The sequence below is a fragment of the Megalops cyprinoides genome, chromosome 7 (assembly GCF_013368585.1).
Source record: "Megalops cyprinoides isolate fMegCyp1 chromosome 7, fMegCyp1.pri, whole genome shotgun sequence".
NCBI classification, from domain to species: domain Eukaryota; kingdom Metazoa; phylum Chordata; class Actinopteri; order Elopiformes; family Megalopidae; genus Megalops; species Megalops cyprinoides.
The window spans coordinates 17,242,800-17,267,054 of record NC_050589.1 but is presented as its reverse complement, the minus strand read 5'-3'; the positions used below and the strand labels follow the sequence as shown (position 1 = coordinate 17,267,054).

The 24,255-nt window shown below is 42.0% G+C and overlaps 2 protein-coding genes across 2 annotated transcripts; both read left to right on the top strand.

The window, feature by feature from the left end:
- Positions 1-287: 287 nt before the first annotated feature.
- Positions 288-8,702, top strand: gss (glutathione synthetase). Its single transcript, XM_036533732.1, has 13 exons — positions 288-464; positions 1,037-1,172; positions 1,660-1,805; positions 2,177-2,252; positions 2,587-2,726; positions 3,192-3,308; positions 3,587-3,667; positions 5,115-5,192; positions 5,459-5,525; positions 6,299-6,493; positions 7,180-7,261; positions 7,395-7,584; positions 8,010-8,702. The coding sequence occupies exons 2-13, from the start codon at positions 1,047-1,049 to the stop codon at positions 8,131-8,133; spliced, it is 1,422 nt and encodes a 473-aa protein (XP_036389625.1). The 5' UTR covers positions 288-464; positions 1,037-1,046; the 3' UTR covers positions 8,134-8,702.
- Positions 8,703-9,550: 848 nt separating this feature from the next.
- On the top strand, positions 9,551-20,354 carry LOC118780999 (deoxynucleoside triphosphate triphosphohydrolase SAMHD1-like). The gene is made up of 16 exons (XM_036533827.1): positions 9,551-9,824; positions 10,767-10,833; positions 11,013-11,085; positions 11,183-11,343; positions 11,851-11,966; positions 13,024-13,094; positions 13,376-13,543; positions 13,653-13,753; positions 13,896-14,004; positions 14,543-14,634; positions 14,849-14,964; positions 15,467-15,606; positions 15,795-15,887; positions 18,466-18,570; positions 18,915-19,052; positions 19,724-20,354. Exons 1-16 carry the CDS (start codon positions 9,650-9,652, stop codon positions 19,859-19,861), a joined length of 1,863 nt encoding a protein of 620 aa, XP_036389720.1. The 5' UTR covers positions 9,551-9,649; the 3' UTR covers positions 19,862-20,354.
- Positions 20,355-24,255: the final 3,901 nt, after the last annotated feature.

Below are 24,255 nucleotides of genomic sequence, written 5' to 3'. Positions count from 1 at the left end.
ACACATTATTAGGATGGAGACTCCTCAGTTTTTTAGCTTTTTGTGCAGTTTACTTTAATTTGATCAGGAACACAACATGTCAACAACTCATTAAGTGTAAAATCATGGCACCAGATGAGACACGCATGGTTTAAAAAGTCTAACGCGAATCTACACTGGGCGGCGCTCTGTAATTTTCATGCGGTTGGTTCCTGCATTCGTGAATACCACGGCCCGTGATGGTGGAGGCAGATCCTGCTTCCGCGTTTTCTTACGTACCGGTGTTCTAGAGCAGTGATTGGCCGGTGTGCGCACCTGAACACGAGTTTTACTATGACCATTTTAAATATTAAAATCTTGATATGTAGAAGGTAGATGTAGAGTGTAGAGAAGACTGGGGAGGTAGATATCTTCAGAAATACATTTATTCACATAAAAAGAGAGACACCGTACGGAAGTGAAAACGAACATACGAAGAAAAATCGGTAAGAATTAAGCCTTCGTGTATTGACAACTCGCCAGTGAAGTAAAGCTAACTTAGCTGAATAAATGTCTAGCTGGCAATGATTTAGCGAGCCGTTTTCTTAGGTTCATGTTGAAGGTTCTTGCATGTAGTATAGAATAGAATAGGACGTCGAAAATGGCTGCACTGTACTTTGAGTTCAAGGTGTATGGTTGTTTAAAATATTATACATCCGTGAACTTCGTAACTATAGAGCTTGCTAACCGCTGTAGTATTTTTAACCCGCAAAGAGTTAGATAGCTAGCTGCATATATTAAAATCGACTTGCTAGTAAGATACCTTTGTAATCATGAATGTTAATGTTAACGTTGTAATCATGTCCAGCAGCTCTCGATTGTTTTGTCATGCCATGAGTTTCAGGAGCACGTCATGATGAGTATGCATGTTTGTAGGTTCTAACTAGACTAGTCTGCACTCTCTTTTTCTGAGCACTGGTGACTAGTAATTGTCGAATTCATATTCTTTTCATGGTTGTAATTATTCAGTGATCCATAGATTTGATGAGCTCGAAAGTCTGCATACTTTTGAATCCAGGTTATTACTGATGGCTGTGCCGGAGGACGTGTTGACGAATGGAGCGCTGATAAGGGATTTAGAGGAGGTGGCCAAAGACATTGCCCTTCTACACGGGGTTCTAATGAGGACAAAGGAGACCCCCAATTCGTCGGAGGTGAACGTGTCTCTTGCTTTTCCATGAAATAGTTCCTTTTCAGTGAAATTACTTTTTGTGCTTATTACTCTGCACTCCAGACAGCCCAGATTAGCTAAAGTCAGGTTAGCCGGAGAGGGGAAATGACTGAGCCTCAGTGAATGAATTTGTAATGCTCGGTGGGGCGTGTAATGCCCTCTCCGGCCAGGAATTTTGTTTCTTTTGCATCGTGTTTTGTTTGTGGACTTGTGGAATGAGTTGTTATCAAATTCCGCAGCGAGCTGGAATAAGCTAATTGCTTCATTGAAGATGTTAGGAATGTCACTTCACCCGCTTATTGCATTGATCAGGAAACTGAAACAATTTTGACTCTTTTTACTTAGCGTTTATCTGTGTGTGTTTGGATGGGAGATGGAAATACTTAAATCATTTAAATTGCGTGCACCATGCTTTTCCTGTGCGTACTACAGAGGCAGTGCTAATGTATAAGGGTGTGTTCCTGTTGCAGGTGGTGAGCTACGCCCCTTTCACACTCTTCCCTTCCCCGGTGCCAAGAGCAGTCTTCCACCAGGCGCTGGCAGTGCAGCCGCACTTCAACCGGCTGGTGGACAGAATCAGCCAGGACCCCAACTTCCTGAAAGAGGCCCTGGCTAGGTACCAGTATAACCCACTCTCATCCAGTCCAGTGTGGTTGTGTTAATATGGAGAAAGTGGCTGTTGTCGACATGAAAAAGATACTAATGTTGCTCTCAGAAGTGTGAGTTAGTATGTGATAAGTCAGTGACAAGGTAACTTTACAGCACTTTAACTAAGGTTGAAGACACAGTTGGTTTCCTTAGCCACAATTAGGGATCTGGATTTAGCTCAGGGAGTTTAGTGTGTTTCTTTTTGCACCCTGTACAGGGGCCCCAGTCAAAAAAGCTGTAAATGACCCAGATCCCAACTTTGTACAAAGTATGGAGAACAAAGGTTAATTATGTCATGTTGGAGAAAGAAAAAATAAATATGAAAATTTCCTTTACCAGCACTATCAAAGTGGATGACTTTACTGCAAGATTATTCAGTATATACAGACATGTTCTTCAGGAGGGCCATTCCCAGGTAGGAAGAAATTGTTCATTTGTCAGTTCTTGACTTTGTAAATGTCTTATTTGTGTTTCTTCGGCAGTTCTTCATTGATTAACAAGTTATAGAAATATATGGCGTTCGCTCAAGGTGAGCTGAAACCAGGCACTAATGAGAAGTGTAGTGAGTTGCTCTCTTGATTTTAGATAAAGATGTCAAGCTGGTATGGTGTTAATGTTGTTGTGAAAACTAAAATGACTAAAGCAGCACATTTACCTAATTGTATTATACATTACAGATCTGGAGATGATCTAAAAGAGAAGAACATAATAGTTCTCATTGAGTGTTGCTGTGCTGTTTTGTTTTGAAGTCTATAGTTGTGGGCCTCAATCGCTCCGATTACATGCTGGACCAGGGGCCAGATGGAAGCACAGCCTTGAAGCAGATTGAGATCAACACTATTGCAGCCAGTTTCGGGGGGCTTTCCTCACGAACCCCAGATGTTCACAGGTGCAGTATGTCCTTGATAGAAGTGTTGATGGAATCCCAGATCTTGCCAAAACGAAGGCTGTATTATTACCATAAAATAATCAGACTGTTTGAATGAGTAATGCATTTCTCGTTACAGCCACATGCTGGCAGTGTTCTTGCATTTACTTGTAAATATTCTAGGAATCATTTCAATGTGAATGGAGGTATACCAGCAGTGCTGGAATTTCATTACCAGCTCTGACTCTGAACTTATTGTCATTACTTTCTTCCTTTTGTATATATATTATTAAAGAAGATAAACACAGTAAAAATAAAATGACACCTCCTGATGTCACGTCTGGTTTAGAGCTGTTCAAGGAACCATACTTGTAAAATGGTTGCATTTTTGTTCTAGAGATAAGGGTAACCAATGGGTAATGGAAGCATGCAAGAAATTAGCTGCATTTTGTGTGAAAGAGCCTGCCATTCCCTGTGTTCCCTCAGGCATATTCTAAAGGTTGCTGGCCGATTGGAGGAACAGAAATTAGTCCTGGATAATAACCCAGCTGCAGGGCTTGCCCGGGCGTTGGCCAAGGCCTGGGAGTTGTATGGGTCAGAGAGGTGGGTTCTATACAGGACAAAGACATTTTTTCATTAGGAAAAAGTCACCTGTTTAGTATAAGTGGGCCATAGTGGGGAAAAAGAGATTCAAATCTCAGATTAAAGATGGGATTCTGTGTAAAAGTGGCATTAGAGAAAATGGTGTAGTCACTGTAGGCTGTCTGTGGACAAAGGTTGTTGTATAAACATAAAGGGAATACCAACTTATAAATGCTGATATTACCACCAATCCCTCAACAGCAGTAGAAGCATAACGGTGCTAATCCTTTCTGCTGTAGGGCAGTGGTCATGTTTCTGGTGGAAGATGTCCAGATGAACATCTATGACCATCGATATGTAGAGAATGAGCTGTGGAACAGGTAAGGCAAGAAAATTAGACAGGTAAATGCTTGGCTTTTGTTGTGAACTGCTTCTAAGCGCTGTTGGAATTCAGTGAAATTGCTTCAATATTAATGCACTTGCAAGCTAACTAATAAAACTGTTAACACAAAGAACTTTAGTCTAGACCTCGGTTGAAGGAGAGAGAAAAGACTGTTTATTGATGGTCTTCGATACAGCAAGGCTTCTCAGGCGATGGTCGGCTCAGCAGAGTTTCAGATGTTACACTCACAAAGTCTTGCGTTCACAGTCTCACACCTTACACACTGCTCAACCCTGTTTTGTCCCATTCCTACCCCATCTACCCTCGAGGGCAACCCAACAATAACCTAAGTAGTTGGAACTGTTTACGTAAGACTTGTAGGGTTTTTAGGTTTGCTCGACCTTGCCGTGGCCTGGGCACTGGCGCCTAATTGGAAAAAAAAATTCCCTGAAAGGTATCCTGGGATTGATAGTGGGCACATGCTGACTTGACTCCTCTCTGCCACAAACAATGACAGGGGAGGCAGACGTGGGAGAGTAGCTTGTGGGGTACAACCATGTGGTATGCACCTATATCACCCAGTACAGGCCATAGGTCACACACAAAGAGTGGACCAAAGCCTAAAATATGAGGTAAAGATCAGAGGTCACATGCAGAGAGTGGACCTGAGCCCAAGGTATGAGGTAAAGAACCAGTATATCAAAGATCACAGTTGTGTTTGTTATATAACCAGGGGCGGAGCCAGACGTTGGAAACATTTGGGGCTTAGCCCTTAGGTCAGAGTAAAGGGCTTGTCCACTGGAGCTTCCAGATGCTCTGGTGCTGTGACCTCGTCTGAAACATTTACCAATATGTTGATTACATACTATGCATTTATCATACCAAAATACTTTATCTTATGTAGATAGTAACAGGTTATAAAAGGTTATAGTAGCTTAATAGTTCTATAATATAATATTTAAGCTGAACTTACCCTGCGTAATTAGTTTCTAAGTTTATATTCTTTCTTCTTGATATAATTTTGTTTATAATTTAGGAAATAAATGAAGATTTAATTAATAAAAAAAGATGTAATTACAACAAGCACTAAGCTTAAACGATTAAGTAAATTTCTGACAGGCTTCACAATTCTGTTCTTCATTACAATTATATTGAAATATTCACATTTTGCTCATTTATTTTTAAGTCACACATTATGTACGTTATGTTAGGGCAGACCTATAGATGGCGATATTTCCCCAGTAATAGAACTTTTGCAGGTCCAGTCAGAGAGACTGAGGGGAAATGACACAAAGTTGAAGTTATTTTAAAAACCTAAAAAAGATTCGGGGCTTTTGAGAAAATATTTGGGGCTTGAGCCCCAGAAGCTGCCACACCCCCCCACCCCCACCCCCCATTGTAACTGCAAAATGCCAGAATACACCCTTGTTTTTGTCTTTCTGTAGAAATATTCCTGTCATTCGGAGGCGATTTGATGATGTCTACAAGACTGGATCTCTGGATAATGACAAGAGGCTGTTTGTGTAGGTGTTCTCTGTTGTTTAGGTCATATAGTAAAGAGAAGTGGATGAATTCACACAACTTTCCATACATGTATGTGTTTAGAGATATAGCTGTAGCTCAATTTATTTTGTTGCACTTTATGTAATTATTATTCACATAGTCATTAGCTTGTTCCTTGCACATTTTTATTACAAATTTGCAACCTTCATTGTATTCATGCATTGTCAAAAGATGGGTGGTGAAAACGGGCTTTATTTTTATTTATTTATTTATTTTTTCTATGCAGGGATGGTAAAGAGGTTGCAATCGTGTACTTCCGCAATGGCTACATGCCTCAGAACTACACCGAGCAGGTCTGAACACAGCCTTCACTTTCTGTTTTCTCCCTCTGTATTGCACAAATTCTGTTTCAACCTTTCCAACCAATTTGCTCTTTACAATTCATGTTATTGGTTAACTGGCTTGGTTTGAGGAGTAGGATTAGACAGGGCATGAAAAACATGGCCTGGCGTTCGCACGCTACAACTTTAGACAACTGTCATAAACTGCTGCAGGGGCCACACATGAGAGCCTGGGATGTAAAAATGTTATGCATTATCAGTTATTTGTGTTATGTGTATATTTCAAGTCACCAGAGGCTTTCGTAGTGAGATGAGCGTAATGACCAGTAATTCAAAAACAGAGCTGCAAGTAATAAAAAAAAACAATAAAAACAGTCCAGTGGAGTCTCCACCATTTGGTTTTCTTCTCACATTACATCACATTATTGGCATTTAGCAGACGTAATTGATGTAAGTCGCTTTGGATAAGAACAAGTTTTTTTTTTTGCAGTGTTATCCATGTATACAGCTTGATATTTACTGAGGCAGTTGTGGGTTAAGTACCTTGCCCAAGGGTACAGCAGGAGTGCCACTGTGGAGAATCAAATCGGCAACCTTTTGGTTGCAAGTCCTGCTCCTTAACCACTATGCTACGCTGCCGCCCCAAAGACACAACAGGGGGCTCGAACCTTGCTCTCTATGAAGATTTTGGCTTTAATGCAGCATGATAGACCACTGGGCCACTTAAACGGCTTGTTGTAGAGCATTGTGTGTATGTAATGGCTCTGGTGCTCTTTTCTGTGAAGAGCTGGGAGGCAAGGCTCATGATGGAACGGTCTCTGGCCGTGAAGTGCCCAGACATTAGCACCCACCTGGCCGGCACTAAGAAGGTGCAGCAGGAACTAGCGCGACCTGGGGTTTTGGAAAAGTTCTTCCCCGATGACCCAGAAGCAGTGACTCAGATCCGGGCCACCTTTGCTGGGCTTTACACCTTGGACATGGTGAGAGAAAAGACTTCTTTGTAGGCACTCCAGGAAAATAATACCATACCCATCATATCATTTTGTAGCATATTTAATTTTACAAATCCAGTGTTAACAGGCACCTCAGAATCCCTGTGCTGTCACAAGTAAACATGTCTATTTTTCATGCCAGTGACAGAGAGGGATAAATGCAGGCATGTGTTACATTTTCCTGTGTGAAAGGCTATTTATTCTTTAGTCACCAACTCGCTGCTTTAAAAACCCTTTAAAATCAGTGTAGTGGATACTTACACAGTGTCACAGTTACAAAGAATGATATTAAGGGGCAACTAAAGACTGTGCTTTGAGTTTTTGCACCATCATCTGTAGCTGATGTTATGTTCTAAAAGAAGGATGAAAACTGTGTGTCTGGATATTTACTTGACTGCTTTAAATCAATTCATTCTTTACAACTTTTGTTGAATACAAGACCTTTGTGGGAAATATTCAGAAGATATGCAGGGGTGTTCATTGTCTTGGTAGGACTGCAGATTGATGTTGATAATGTGATTTCATGTGAGGTTGATTATAAATAAATGCAATATAAAAAAGAGAAAATAACCACACAAGTCATGCTTTAGATAAAGTGTTTGCAAACTCTCGTGAGTCACTGTGGGTTATTTTAACTGTGTGGTTGTTGTTTTTTCTCCACCATTTACATACAGGGAGCAGAGGGAGACAAGACTGTGGCTATGGCTTTAGCAAACCCGGACCAGTTTGTCCTGAAGCCCCAAAGGGAAGGCGGGGGTAAGGCAGCCTCTCCATTGTACCATTCCTGTATGACAGGAATTCCTGTATCTCGCCACCCTCAAAACCTGCCAGTGTCTGGGGGGCAAAATTTGTTCTGGTTGCTTGATGACGAACAAGTTTCCTCCTGCAGGAAACAACATCTATGGTGCAGACATCTGCCAGGTTCTGGAGTCAGTGAAGGACAGCACAGAGCGGACGGCCTACATCCTAATGGACAAAATCCAGCCCCAGCCCGTCCACAACTACCTGCTGAGACGAGGCAGTCCCCTGAAACTGTGCACATGCTTGAGCGAGCTGGGCGTCTTCGGAACCTATGTCCGGTACATACTGTTCTTAAAAGAAGTCACTAAAGCATGCAGAATTTCATATACTCTGATTCAGGGGTAAATTATTCACTTGACAAGACTTAAGTAAGTGTTACTTTTTTTGATACTTGAACAACGTCAAGTTTGTCAAGCTTGGTTGACACTGAAATTCACAAAAAAATATATTTGTTTAGCTGGAATTGAAAAAAAAATGTAACAGATGAATAAATTTAAGTGAAGGAGACAACAATGTATTGGTTGGATTGAATACCCCACAACCCTAGATTGTACCTTATCTGTGAAAGTACCAGGCTTTTATTGTCGGGTAGTAGATGCTGTTATTTGAAATAATTAAAATAGCTTTGGTAACTTTTGGTGCTATGTCTCTGTACCCTCTCCTGTTGTCATCAAAATGTCATATGCTTTCTTCGTCCACACAGGCAAGGGACAGACATGCTGCTCAATGAGTGTGCAGGGCATCTGCTGAGAACGAAGAGTGCTGAACATTCTGATGGAGGTGTTGCTGCAGGAGTGGCAGTGCTAGACAATCCACTCCTTGTCTGACCTGCACTGCTCTCACCTCTGCTGGACTGCACAGTTGTTAATCAGACCAATGACAGACCAGAAATACCTTAAGTGCCCTTCTTTTACAGTTTAGGGTGCTGCTGTATGCTACCAATAGTCCAAATGCTTTCAAAGAATACTTTTTGAAGTACTGTAGGAATGTGCATTTTCAGAAGACCATGGCATCTGCAAAAATATATATCTTATTTAGAAACTGAATAGATTAAGAGATTGACATTCCCTATTGAGCAGCCATGGCATTGAAACTATATGACCAGGAAATGCTTTTGTTGGTATACTTTACTGATATGTCTAAGCAAAGTTTTTCACCAGAAATATGGCTTGGGTTCCTTGGTTATAGAAATGTGTTGAATCTCTGTCTGTACTGTTAACTTATAAGCACTGGAAACCCATAAATCGTAATCAAGAAGGATTATCATTGACATGAAGGCTAATATCTAGCCAGAAAGCTGACATTTTATGAAGGGGCAGCTTTATTGGGACAGTCTTAAGCAGCATTGTTGTAATGTTTTAATTGTGAAAAAATGTTTTAAAAATAAATAACTTAAAATGGCTGTGTGTTTATTTAGTTAGTGGTGAGTCTTATCAAAGAGGCATGATCATGAGAAGGAGAAAGCATGCAGTCTTACCTACTTCAGGAGTGTGTGAATTGCTCTATCAGTGGTTAAGGCCAACTGGAGGGGTTTTAGGATGTCTCCTGGGCTTCAAGAGTATCTTGTCTGAATTAATGGTAGTGCCTATGCTGGATTAACAGTTTACTACCCATACTATACACTTTCACAGCACTGGTAAAATATGATGGAAAAATGTTTATCTTTTATGAAAACGATCAATCTCAGGGCCATGTTACTCGGAAAAAAAAATGAAATATTGGGTAACATTGATTTGGAATTGTATGTGTGTGTAAGTAATGTGGGCGAATTAGGTGATAAATGTGGTCTGATATAATGCTGGTAAACTGGCATATAATTGCAAGAATATATCATTTATATCTGGCGTGACTTGGCATGTTTTCTACCCTGAAAGCTTTTTCTTAATCTTTTCCATTGTTTGTGCGCAATAAGAATTTACGCCAAAGCGGTATTTTTCCTCAGCGGCGCTAGGTGTCAACATGTTACAGTCCGTACACGGGTGACGGCTCAGACATAGCTGTGTTGCACACCGGTTGTGGTGCTACCATGAAATGCTGACCCCAAACTATAGCCAATCACGGCCCCGACCGCGGGCGAACCCAGGAATAGCATGTGGGCACATCTATTCTTCCCGCCGGGCAGGGTAGGCGGTGACCTATGATGTGACCAATAGGAGACGGACTACGGGTCGTGGGTTGGGCTTTCGCAGGAGCCGGCAAAAGAGGCTTATATAAAGACAAATGTATTTTATCCGGCTATAAACATCTGAGCTGGAAGGAGCAGGCGAATTTGAAAGCAATCACACTCCCACTCCAAGTATACACAGATTACAGTTTTAAGTTTACAAGAGATCGACAATCGAGATGGAAAATCGAAAACGTCCTAGAGAAGAAACTCAGACTGACAGTTTTAGAACCCCGGAGAAGCGAGTGTCCGACGTTTCGTGGCGGCACGTTGACTACAGGGAATGGGATGTTGAAGCGACCTGCCGATACCTTCAGCGACAAGGATTTGGTCAATGGGAGAATGCATTCCGAGGTGAGTTTTTTTTTCTTTCAGCGACAATGGAAATTCGTAGTTGGGTATCTAGCAAGCCAACGCAGCGGATAATGACAGTGGGGTAGTTAGCTGGTCTAGCTAACTTTGAATACACATAGTTTAGCGAACGGACTAACGACTTGGTTAGCAAGTCAACAAGCTGAGTCTGTAGACTGTAGCTATAGCTACCTAGCTACCCAAACAACAGCTCCAAAGACACATGCTTTGTAAAGGTGCGGTCATGTTAACGTTAGCTAGCTAGCGTAAAGAGCTTTAAGTCAGTTTGGCCGCGAATGTGCACATGGAGTTAAACGTTGAAGTGCGCAAAGGGTGAAACAGTAGAAACAGCTGTCAGTCGTGCACATCCGCCAGATCATCCTGGAAAAATCTCATCACATACTGTCGCAACTTTGAAAGATTGGATGGACTTAGCTTAAAAGGTCTGGATGGTCACGTATTTTGCTAGCCTTAGAGCTAAGGTTAGCTCTAGATATTTTTTCCACTGGCTAGCTTGATGGTAATGTTGCAACATGAAAAGAGAGCTTCAGTTATTAAAATAAGATATCTTTCACAATAAACAATAAACACAATATAGTAACGGTATGTACAGAAGGAGAGAGGAGCACAAATTAAAGGACAGACTGGTTGTGATTTAAAATGTAATTTATTGTCATATATTCTGGGGACTTTTATTATATTTGTCGTGTTTAAGATGTTAAGACACAGGCATACATACACACTTAAATTATAAGCATGATGTTAAAGGATACTGAAACATGATTAAGCTACTGAGGTGTGACAGTCAAAGTTAAGGCCATTCTGTATTACACATTGAGCTGCATGGTTGGTGAAGAAACATGCAGATTGTTTATGCTCAAACCTGCCTCTGCTGTCCTGCCCAGGAGGCGTGTAACACTGTGTTTGGGTGTGTTCTCTCCTCAGCGGAGAAGATTACGGGTGTGGGCTTGCCATACCTCAGCGAAACGCAGCTGGAGATGATGGGCATACAGTGAGTAGCGTTTAACAGTGAGGACCGTCCTGGTAGGGGGTTGTTGGAGGTGACATGGAGAAACACAGAAGAAAAAGTCAAATGGGACACGATGAAACCTCAGTTCCCCCTTGTTTTTTATCATGTTTGCCCGTGGGTTTTGATTATTCTGTTTTTCTGTGGTTTCGTCCTCCCCCCAGGCCTCTGGGGACGCGACTGGAGATTCTGTATCGCCTGAGGAAGCTGTGGCAGATCTCCGCGGACACCATGAAGGTAAACGGGGGCGGGCGCGCGTTCCACAGAGAGAGAGGAACGAGGGGAGCTGTCTGCTTTCCAAGGCTCTTGACAGAGGTGTCTCCCTCCCTCGCAGGTCTTCAACGACCCCATCCATGGCCACATTGAGATGCACCCTCTCCTGGTGCGCATCATTGACACGCCCCAGTTCCAGAGGCTGCGTCACATTAAGCAGCTTGGCGGCACCTACTTTGTGTTCCCCGGAGCCTGCCACAACCGGTTCGAGCACTCTATAGGGTATGCCCTCTACCAGGTTTTCTCTTTTTTTATCTTTGGTCTTTCATGGGTGTTAATCAGAAATGTGCCCATAGCTTTCCAGAGATAAAGGCCGTCCCCCCCTCTGACAATGAAAAATACAGATACATATGAAGCCCTCATTTCATTCAAACATCCTGCCAACAAAGTCTATCTTTAAAGCACAGGTGATGACTTGGCAAGACATAGCAGTATAAACGTTTTCTTGTGAATAAGCAGAGCATGCATGCCAGAGGTTTTCTGGTGTATTGTTTGTAGGTTGGCGGTTTGATGTAGTGGTTAAATACGTTTGCTTGTAACCCAGTGATTTGGGCTTAACCATACAATACATACTTAAGCCCGACAGCTTCTGTAAATATCCATCTCTGTAAACAGACATTATATGAAAGTGTATGCAAGTCTCATAGGACAGGGGTGTGAATGATGAATGATGGGTGAATGATGGAAGTGTAATGTAAATTATGTAACAGGGTGTTGGCTCTGTGGCAGGGTGGGCTACCTGGCAGGACAGCTGGTCCAGGCCCTAAACCAGCGGCAGCCGGAGCTGCTCATCAGCCAGAGGGACGTGCTATGCGTCCAGATTGCAGGCCTGTGCCATGACCTCGGTAAGCTTCACTTTCGAAGGCGCTGTTCCTGGATCAGTGTCCATATTTAACGCTAAGCAGGTAGTGATAGTTTTACAAGTAGGTAAAATGTTCCAGGGTTAGTTGCTAGGGCTGTTTGGACTGTACTGCACTTGGTTCCCCCCTCCATCACAGCAGAATAGATGTGGCTTCTTTTCTCTAGTTATTTAAGAGTGCTTATGGCATTTTTAGCTGCAAAAAAGGTGAGAGAAACTATTTTGGTTTCAGAGTGGGTAAATTCTGTCCGTTTGCTGCTCTTAACATATGTGACATAGTATCTAATATTGAACTGCATTTTCCAGAATGCAAATATGCCACTCTTAACAAATGGGGCCACCAAAAGCCAAAAGTGGAGGAATCACAGTGAGGTCATGCCTGCCATGTGCTCTTTTCCACACATGGTTGTTCCTTCTCAATGGTCAATAGTCTGGGTGTCTATTGATCCTTAAATAGCATGAAAATAATCAAAATTCATTTTTCCTCTTTTTAACTATTTTCTCAGACAGAAAACCTCATACTTTAGAGTATAGTGTCAATATTGGTGAAAGTGGATTAATTACATAATCTGAGATGTAACTCACCAGCTACAGTGAACAGAACAGAACTAGGGATTCTGTTTGTTCTGCTTTCAAATTATCATATTATTTGCATTCGTATTTGCATTCTGAGTCCAAGAGGGGCACCCAAAACAATGATGGCCTCTCAGGAAGTGCTCAAAGATCTTCTTCAGGCTTTTGTTAGTACTTTTATAAGTCTGTGCTAGCTGCAGGAGACTCTAAGCTTTCTCCTGACTGAAACATGAGTATAATAATATAGTGTTTGAATATTGGCAGGTCTGGTTGGGATTGTTAAAGATTTGAAACAAGGGCCTGAAGTCTCATCTAGACTGAATTTCAGACACAGAATGCCTCACTGCATTGTCTTTGTGGCTATAGTATGTTGTTTTTTGTGATTCCTTTGGGATTTCTTCATAATTCCTGTTTCTTTCTTTTTCTTGAATGACACATTTTCCCATTTCTATCCCTTAAACTGTGTTCAGGACATGGCCCTTTCTCCCACATGTTTGATGGAATGTTCATACCAAAAGTGCGCCCTGGTGCCAAATGGAAGGTATTTCCCAGCCTCTGTTTCATTCACTTCAAATGGATAATTGTCTAGACAGAACAGAATTAAGAGAAAAAAGATAGTGGTTTTCAATATATGTTAAAGAAGTATTTCATTAATTTTCAGTCGTGTAATTTCTGAGCTGTGTTTTTCATACTAAGATTATGCTGCCTCAGCATTGTGAATTGGGGTACACTGGTCCTTTATTGACTGTGTGTGTGTGTGTGTGTGTGTGTGTGCGTGCGTGTCGGCGGGTGTACTTGTGTGTGTTCGTGTACATGCTCCAGCATGAGAAAGCATCCGTGCAAATGTTTGATCACCTGATCAGAGTGAATAATCTGGAGCCCGTGCTACAGCAATACGGGCTGAAGCTTCCAGATGACCTAAAGTTCATCAAGGAGCAGATTGCTGGCCCCCTGGAGACCCCGGCCCAGCAGAGCCAAGGGCAGGCCCCAGTGAGTTGCCACAGTAACCACGATACATATGCCATCCGTCTTTGTTCTCACACTTTTTTCCCTCCAGTTTTAGCTGTCAGATGTTTGACTTACCATCTCCTTCCTACAGTGGCCCTATCAGGGAAGACCAGAAGAAAAATCCTTCCTGTATGAGATCGTGGCGAACAAAAGAAATGGAATTGATGTGGACAAGTGGGACTACTTTGCCAGGTCAGTCATTTGGAGTCATTTTACTAATACAGTACATAATGTTTTTAACCTTATCAAATAAAACTTATAAAGCAAATTTATATGCTAACTTTCTGTTTTAGCAGTTGTGTCATGGTTAACATTTCATTTTGTTTGGCATCAGGGACTGCTACCACCTGGGCATCCAGAACAACTTTGACTACCAGCGCTTCTTGAAGTTTGCTCGTGTGTGTGATGTGAAAGGAAAGAAGCACATCTGTACCAGAGATAAGGTACTCCTTTTAGTTTTCCCTGGAGAACAGAAACACATCATTCTCTTTGTTATCACTTTTAGTATAGCGTAGGAACTGGGGCACATGTGACAATAAATGCACCTCTGATTCCAGTGGTTGCCCTGATTAAAACTGCTGCTTGGGCTCCTTGGGTAGTTTCAACTGTGGAAAAAGGGCTACAGTGCATATTGGGTAATAATGAGCTTTCAATGAATGCATTTGATCTGTCTCTCCAAAATCATAAATAAAAACCTAGGTACTTTTGAAATGTATTTGTTGGTTTTGCAATAAAGAGTGAAATTGATCTTTGGTTTGCCACATACCACATGTCATGTTAGCACCAAACATCCTTGATGCTGACAATAGTACTGTTAATGTGACCAATCCATTTTAAACCCTGAATTAAAGTTTGTTGTTTTTGAGGAGGGCTTACTTGCTTTACAACCACATGGATGAACAGATGTCAAATGAGGTTGTTTGCCTAAATGACGATAAGGTTGAAGTTTCAATAGCGTTTTGTTTTCTCTGCTGGTTCCAGGAAGTGGGGAACTTGTACGACATGTTTCACACACGCAACTGCCTCCATCGCAGGGCCTACCAGCACAAAGTGGGCAACATCATTGAGACAATGTGAGTGCACCTAAGGCAGGAGACCACACCCAGTCTTTGCTTGGGTTGCATTGCCAATGAAAAGTATAGCAAATACAGTAAAACTGAAACACGTTTAGTGAAATTAACAGTGGAAATTACTTATTTGGGTAACTTTATGACCACTGTCTTACGTGTAGGGATGTGCCTGTCCTTCATGTTGGTAGAGGGCAAGAGCTTTTCTTTTTATGTGCAGGATAACGGAGGCTTTTGTGAAGGCTGATAAGCACATCCAGATCCTGGGCTCTGGTGGGAAGACATTCACCATCTCCACTGCTATAGATGACATGGAGGCCTACACGAAACTCACTGGTGACACTGATTCACATGAAGTCTTATCAGAAAATGAAACACCGCTTCAGCTAGATGCACTGATTCTCAATCCTACTCCTGGGGCCCCCCTGCTCCGCACGTTTTCCATCTTTGCCTGTTCTGCCTACCTGACTGAACTCATCATGGCACTTTTGATTAGCTGAGCACACCTCATTTAATCAAGAGCATGTTTGGAGCAAGGATAGATAAGATATGCAGGACAGGGGGGGCTCCAGGAGTAGGATTGAGAAACGCTGAGCTAGAACAATCATTTGATATCTCCGCAACATTGATACATATTTATCCAGAATGAACCATTTGGACACCGCCTTTTAATTTAAATAAAACATAATAATATGCTTTCATATAGTTAGTGCCATACTTGTGTTTGGAATTTTTGTTTTGAGAGTGGTGGAGTTGAGATTTGCAGTCAGGCTTGAGCGCAGTCTAGTGGAATGGGTCCATTGGTAACGGATGGTCCTCTCAACCTGCAACCTTTTAGACCACATCTTTGAGCAGATCCTGAACTCCTCGTCCCCTGAGCTGGCTGAGGCGCAGGCTATCCTCCACAACATCCTCACCCGCAAGCTCTACAAGTGCGTGGGCCAGACCCAGCCAAAGAAACCCATGGACGTCACACAGGTGAGAGTGACCGCGCAAGGGGCAGAGACGGGTAGGGGGGAGGTGGAGGGGCTGGGGTGCGAAATCCAGGCTCAGGGGTCGAGGATAGCCGTATACTGCCGTCCACTGCGACGCTTGAGCGTTGCTGTGCTGTAGCGTCTCTCCCTGCCCTGTCTGATTAGGGTCATATTCCCTCACTTCTTCCTCAGAATGACCTCCTTCAGTGGGCTGCCGATGTTGCTCAGGCCACCCCTCTGAGCGGCACGGACGTGACCCTGCAGGCCGAAGACTTTGTCGTCAGCGTAAGTCAACCCTGTGCTGTGAGCACAGAACACAGAACACACTGCAGTTCCCTGCACCTGCTTATCTTGAAATCTCCTTTGTCTTGCCAAGGTGGCCGTGAGTTTCACTGTAGTGGGTTTTGAAACACCATTTCCCTCCTTGATCCTCCTCGTGCTGATGGTTTACTTTTTATTTACTGATTACTTCATTTACAATCATCACATTTCCCAAGATTTTGTCATCTTGATGATATCACTTAATGTCTTGATTGCTGGAATAGACATTTATGAGAAAAATTTGCCAATTTAATAAATATTTATCAACAGATTCGTAATCACAACAGTGAAGGGCAATAATTGGTATAAAGGCTGAATCAGATGGAGGAATCATGTACCTTCAGTGGAAGATTTGCAAAAGATGGAATCCTGCAAGCCTGGTTAAACAAAGATGTTGAACTTTTGCGTACCTGGTTGATAATCACATTCCTCTTTTAATTAGTCTAGTGTACTTGATGAAAAGACACTCCTCTCAACAGCCTGAGGGTGAATAAGTGCATTTCCATTACACATTAAGTAAATTTCACCACTGAATTCTGTAAATAAAACAATAGCAGCAGTCATTTTCTTACACAAGTGAAGTGTATGTGTCCAGATCAGGCTTGCCTTAAACTTCAGTGGAACATCCAGCGCGAAAAGCTCACAAATCCACATTGTACATTGTATGTCGAGTGAATGTGTAAAATGCTTTTGTAAGCCCTGTTAACTCTATTTTACAGCTAGCAAAATGTATTGGCCATGCAAATTCACTAGCTTGAGGTCTAGAGGTGGAAAAGTCTAGGTGTAGAAAATAGAAGTACTCCGAGTATTTATTCCAATCACTTGAATTTTGTAACTCTTCAGCCAGAAGGGGAACAAGTTAGTGAAATCAGCTTGTTCAGCAAATGGGTGGAACAAATATATGCAAGTATTTCCGCTTTTGACAACTGGAATTTTCCAACTCTGATGCCATTTATAATGTCATTGTGGCTAGGTCACAAGCTCATTCCTCATGTGCGTTTGATGATAATGCAGAAGAAACATATTAATCATTTTGGATTCCCATGACGGAAATTTTTTAAGGAGGCTAATTAAAATTAATGTGCTCTGTTGGGACTTAGGAGGAGAGAGTTCCACTCGGTGGTGGATAGCAAATCAAGGCCATTCCGTATTAAGATGAGTAGGAGGAGGAGGCATATTGATCAATGGATAGTGGAGTTGCTTCAGAGAGCTCTATTAGTTTGGCAGTTCCCTTGCTTCCTAGAATTGAACAATAACAAATAACAAATAAATTGTAATGTAAAGAGATCTTGAGTGTCTCTCACTTGAGCGAAGTGTGAGGTCCTCGCTGCATTACTCTGAGAAGAACTTGAATTCGAAATTGAAAATATTTACAAATTCATGGTGAGGTAGCAGAAGGCAATGAAAGAAATGACCCTGGAGTGATCGTGGCCTCGAGAGCAAAAGTCAAAACAGGACGCAGAAGTGTCATAACAAGGTGGGAAGCGCATGACCTCATCCTCAGGAGAAACATATCAACCAAGGCTGAGTTCACACATTCTGATTGGTCTGTCGTCCTTGAAGTTGGTGGCATTTGTGAGCAACAGCTGCTTTTCACTTCAAAGAGGTGGTGGGTAAATTTGCGTGTATGCGAAAAGGTGGTTTACAGTTGGATCTTAACCAGGCTACACCCCAAACCCCTCCTTTTTTATCCTTTATACATACCTCCTTTACTGAATCTGAAGGATTGAGGACCTGTAATCATGGTTATAGCTGAGCCCTGAGTTTGTGCTGTATCAGAAGGAGGAATTGAGAGGGTTCTGTTTCATGTGGATTCCTAACGCTACTGAGAGTAGTAAGCTACCTGTTCAGCCTGTAGTGCGACTCACCAGGCTGTGTAGTAATTCATGTCAGGCATTGAATGAATGGTAAGTGGATAGTCACTCATTGCATCAGTTGAATTAGACTTCTGTTGTGTCATGCACAGAATTCAAAATCACACAGACGTGCTACCTCTCAGTTTGAAATTAATGTTGAACGCAGCGTTGCCTTGTATAAATGAAGTGATGTGTGATGGACATAGGAGAAGGAGTCAGCCCTTAAAGGGAACTTAAACTTCCAAGGCTCAGATGAGCTCTACTACAAGGCCTTACAGAGATTATTTCAATAAATTCATTATTTTTCCCTGGTAGCTATTCTAAATGATCTACAATATTCTACAATGATCTAAATTGATCATTGTACAAATTTAATTGAGTTATTCCATCAGTCCTTGGTTCCTTTAATTGAATATCATATTCTTGCATGACCTGGACTTTGTTTTGCTCTGTCTTCCCTCTTGGGGTTAAATGCTGAAAACCATCCCCTTATTACATGTCCTCTGTTGCTCCATAATCAATCTCTTAGATTATCTTCCACTGTGAGGGCTATAGAGATAACTGACTGCACAGCAAACGATTGTATTGCTGCCATACAGTGTGGGCAGAACTTGTGGTTCTACATCTGACGCAAAAGCTCTGCATGTGCTTTGCACTGTTCTCATGGCCTCTTTTTCATCATTTAGATTATTAACATGGACTATGGGATGAAGGAGAAGAACCCAGTCAACAATGTGCGCTTCTATTGCAAGAATGATCCCACTAAAGCCATCAAGATACGAAAAAATCAGGTGGGCTCTTTTTAAAAATGACTGAGCACTGCAGTGTTAACAGTTCTTAACCCTAATGAGAAGCACAGTGAAGTCCTCTTGCCTTGTTCCGTTTTATTTTCCTGAGCCAAGTGAGCAACCAGCACCTTCAACTTTTTTTCCGGTTCTCTGAAAATGACGATTCGCCTTTTGCACTTGTGTTTGTAAATGCTGTATAAATAAAGCCACATTCCTCATATACCTCACAATGCAAACTCGCCTGATTAGATGTTTGTAGGATAAGTCTTGTGGATTTTCTGTCCGATGGCAGCGGTCTGTCGTTTGTCTGCCACTGAGTGACAGCTGTCAGTTTGTCTCGCATGCAGGTCTCCCAGCTCCTCCCTGAGAAGTTTGCCGAGCAGCTGATCCAAGTCTACTGCAAGAAGACGGACGAGAAGAGCTTGGAGGCAGCCAGGAAATACTTTGTGCAGTGGTGCATCAACAAAGATTTCACCAAGCCGCAGGTAAATGTCCACCCTGGTAACACCTGCCCACACCAGCACAGAGCCTCCACCGTGCATCATCCAGATGGAGGACTTAAGTACATGCTAGACCATTGCTTCACATTTCCAGTTTTTTTTTCATAAAAATGTCACATAATGTCAGAAAGTCATTAATTAAACAGCTAATTTGGTTGTACAATTCACAACTGCCCATTGCAGTCAAAAATGAGCTTTTGTATGGCCTTTTCCTCTATTACCTTAACAATATTCTCAAATCCACATATGTAACTGAAATTGCTGGTTGTACTTAAGGAGGATGAATAGAATTGATACAGGCTAACAGCACTTATTGCACTATATGTACATGAATGTGTGTCCACATTGTCCACGTTGAATACAAACACATTCGTACAAGTGAATTGTATGGGGACCATTTTTGGAGCAGCCAAAGAGTTTTGGGTGTCTAGCAAAGCACCCAGGAAAAACTGTGATCCGGGTCCTAACAGAAAACACGAGAGCATGTCGTACTCGCAAAGTAAACTGGAGACCTCTCTCCTGGGAGGATTTCACTAGGACTACAGCTCAACTCAAACGGAACATGAGTCTTGCTGCTACTGTTCAAATTAGAGTTTATGCAGAGGGAGAAAGGTGCCCAGAATGACTTATTGAATATTGCGCTACCCTTCATTTAGGACGGAGATGTCATTGCCCCTGAGCTAACCCCACTGAAGGCCAGCTGGGTCGCTGAAGATGAGGGTGATGACGACGATGACAACGTGAGATCGGCTTCCAGGAACAGTACCTCAGCTGCAAGAGCCCGACTCTTCTGAACAGGAAAGGATGATTTTAAGAGTGGGAGGAACGCGTCAGAGTCAGTGGTTATGGGAAGGAAAATGGGTACTGTTCCACAAGAGGGTGTCAGTGAGTCATAAAGATGGCAGCAGAACCACTGTCTGATCATTCTACCATTGACTTTTCTCAGGCGGTTATTGGAGTCCATGCTTTATTTTCATACTTTTATTTTATACTTTGTGTTTTCATTTTTAAGGTGTGCTTTACAGGATGTCGGAATGTTGTAGGTTTAGTATTCAGAATTGCAGGGACAATAACGATCTTGTGGAACTGGATCATTATGTTAGGCAATTTATCTGGAGTAGTCACCCTTCTCCAAGTAGTATATATAGAGAGAAGTGCTACCTCCAAAAGCTCTTTGAATGTGATTTTATTTTTCTAGTAAAAATTTGTTCAGCTGCCTGTAGAGGGCAAATTTAAGAGACAGCCAAAAAGAAATGATAATTGATCCACATTGAATCTCTGGAATGACGCCGATAATGATATATAATTCTTAGAGGGGAAAAAAGATTTTTTTTCTTCTTAGAGAAAAAAAGAATCTGTTCCTTACATTTGGTTTATTTTTCTATTTTGTTTGAATTATTATGGTGATGACTGTTTCCTGAATGTATATTTATTTCCTAGTCTTTTTACATACATATGTTACAGGGGCTTATTATGTCTGTGAAAAAGTACATTTTAATCTTAATTGTTTTAAAGAGTTTATTACAGCTTACCACAGTAGATATAATACATTTTCATCTTCAGCTTTTAGCATCAGCACTGGCTGGTTCTGTGTTCGGACTGAAATGGTCGTCCTTTTGTGTTAGTATCTTAATAGGCACCTGTGTACTTTAAATGTGAGCACCTTAAGAGAAGAAATTTGTGTGGTTTGGGTTTGGTGTGAATTTCTCTCTTTTCATGTAAGCATTTAGAATTTGCAGTGACTATACTGTGAAAGAATTTTTTTGTGTTGTTGGTTTCGTATGGTTTTATTTTCTCCTCTCTGTGAGGTCTTCCTCATTCACTCATGTTGCTCACTCGTGTCTGGTGGTGTGTCTTATTTGGAACAGACCTGTTCACTCAGGCGCAGAGAAAGGCTGTCAATGCTGCTGTTCAACTGGGGTGAGAACTATAAAAGGCCGTGGTTTTAAAAAAAAAAAAAAAGACCCAATGCTTGAAAATGACGCTTTTCATAATAAGAACCTGGGTTTGGAGAAGGCCGTTTAAAAGCCTCAGAGGGAATGTCTTGTGTCAGTTTTGTGGTCTATCTTTTATTATTATATCGTAACTGGCTACAGGTGGACAATAAAACTCCACTCACAACTTTGCCTCCGGGGTCATTTTTAGGGTGCTTCTGCTGACTGGCCACTAGTTCAAACAGCTGAGCTTCATCTGTCCTCATATCTTTCTTTTTATCTGTTGTGATTATTGAACATGTCTTCATATGCCTCTTCAGGTCTCCGTGTGTCCTTGGCGGTGCTTAAGTGTCATGAAATGTGTGTATTTGAAAAGAGAACAGGATAGAATGCCAGATGTGGAAAAAACCTTTTGTTTTTATAATTGTCTGTCACCTCCGCCTTTGTCCTCCTTTTTCTCTTGAGCAGAGGGGGTGGGTATTGACTGAGTGCCGAGGATGTGTCCGAACATGAGACTGTGGCTTGGGGGGGGGGGGTTAGATGGTAGAGGGAGAGTGGAGGGGAGAGTGAAGTAACAGGTTGGGAGCTGTGCAGATCCCACAGGATGTGCAGTGGCTGGCATACGGAGAGGGAGCACGCAAGCAAGGGAGGAAAAAGACTCAGCCTAAAAAGACCAAATGTTGAAATCTCCTTAACTAGATACAGAAACCGAGAAGGGGACATAGGAAATCAAGATTGGCAAGAAAGGGCTGTGGCTCTTGCACAAGCAATTCTCCAAAGGCTTCCCTTTTTTAAGCCTCAGCGGAGCCCTGTATTGTGTCATCTGGCCACGTTACAGTGGATAAGGTCCTCAACTCCCATTTCACCGGCAACTGTAAGCACCTCCAGCAATGTGAGCTTTTTAAAAAGAAACAAAAAGGCGTTTCCCACATCTACATCACAAACAAGTCAGACGAAACAAGTGAGATGGAAATAAATGTTGTTCACGGTCCATAGCTTGTCCTTACCTGTTCTCTTACTGCACAAAATGTTGAGGTAATTTCCTTCAGCCCTAGCACCAAATGAGTCATTTTTACCATTCTGGTATGGCTTCTGTCTGCTAGTCGCACTCCCAGCACAATAAACACCAGGCACAGGAAATAAAAGAGGATGACAACCAGTAACCTGGAAAAGGACTGATCTTGTGTACTTTCACCAGTACAGATGTACATTCTTACATGGGAGGCATACGACAAAGCTGTTGGCATAAAACCATCCAGGTTCTTCAGCAGTCAGTCCCTTTAAATTTATTCAATTCAATTTTGCAACAGTTCCAGCAATTGTAAGGGGAGGTGTATAGAACTTATATCATTCCTTTTCTAAATTATGCAGCCCAAGTTATAATATGTTGTTTGTATGTGTGACAAATAAGCCTTTAGTGTTGTTTTACTTTAGTGTTTTGGGAATGTGCTTAATCTTTTATAGTTGTAGTTTTGTAATCTTCCTTTTACTACTTTGGTCGCTAACATGGGGTTACACTGAATATTTTATTCATTACAATGATGGTGTGAGAATCGTCAGCTACTTACTAGACTGGGATGAAATTCCAAGATTCCCTGGTCCACTAGGGAGCAGTATTTCGTTACTTTCTGTATTTTAATTTGACATCGACAGTTACTTCCATTGAGCTCTCCATCCTGCTCATACTCCTCAATCAGATTGTCCGTGGTTCAAGTGTTTCCAGAAATGTTTACTTTTGTACTTATCTACTGTGTGCGTTTTTGTGGACTTTTTCTTTAAAAATAGCATAATCGTTGGTGGCTGCGTTTCTACACCAACAGAGCTCACACAAACAAACACAAAGACATAGCATTCCCTCTTGTCCTTTTCAACATGAGGCGTGAAAACGAAGACATTTATAACATTGAATGTTTATCTGAGAATTGCTATGACCATCTGAGTCGTTTGTTCAGTAAAGTGAGAGATAAAAAGAGCCTACTACTGAGTAACTTATCTTCATAATATGTATTTTTAATGTTGCGTTTTATGTTTACATCAGCCTTGCTGACTAATTAATTTTAAATTGAAATTATTTCTTTTAAAATGTTGATTAGGGCAGTATTTTAATAAGGTAAATACAAAGGTACAAAAAGGAGGTGCAAGTGTTTGAAATGTTAGTTTTCTAAAAGTCTGAATATCATTTCTTTAACCATGTGACCCTTTTTAGCTGTGTCCATGCCACTGCTATTTAACTGGAATGACCTCACCAACACCTGATGTCCCAGGAGTTTTGTGGTGGCCAAAGTTTGTTCTATTGAGCTAAAAGGGCCAATTGTACCCAGTGATCCTGTTTTTAGACTGAAAAGCAGTTTGGAGGCTATGAGCACATGTTAAATATCTCAAAAGCATCTGTCAACAACATGTGATTATGGCCGTCTCTTGCTGAAAGACATTAATTTGGCACATCGCGCTAACTAACACTTTCTAAAACTGGTCTGACATTTTGACTAGCGCATTCCGTACACTGTAAGGATCCCTCATGAAGAATCCCAACAAAGATTCTAGTCAGATTTAAAAGGTTTATCTGTGAGTTAAAAAAATATCAAAATTAATTTCAGTGATGACTGGAAATCAGTGAAATGTGTCAAAGTGCACGTATGATTCTTATTAAAACTGTTGGCCGTGGCAGTAAAAGCAATTGCGTACCACGGAGGTCGAATTTCACTGACTTTCCCAATATGCTTTTGGTGGAATGCCACAGATGGGGATCAAATGAAGCATACGGACCTGTAATTGACACTTCTGCCAGTGGCACTGTGTGATTCACCTGCTGAGAGGGTGGCTCTTCAGAAGGTGACAGGCACGGTAAGTGGCTGTTTGCAGGCGTCTAATACTCTATGCACCAGTGTGACTTCACAGGCCCGGTCAGGGTGAGGTACCATGCCATTTCCTTCCCGTAGCGCAGGAGCGGAATGAGTTTTGTTTTTGGACAGGAAGGGGTTATCTGACAGGAAGAGGAAGTAAAACACCACCGCACCTCCCCACACCCCCCCGACCACCACCACCAGCCCCCCCCCCACTTCAACTCAACATCCTGTGGCATTGATTCATTGAGCCAGGCGAGGAATACCCGCCTTCACCACTCTCACACCCCCCCCCCCCCCAACACACACACACACACACACACACACACGCTGTGCACCGACCATGGGGGCCAACTGCCTGCTTGTATTTTGATAATCTTCATCCTCCCTGACCTGTTGCCCCCCTCCTGG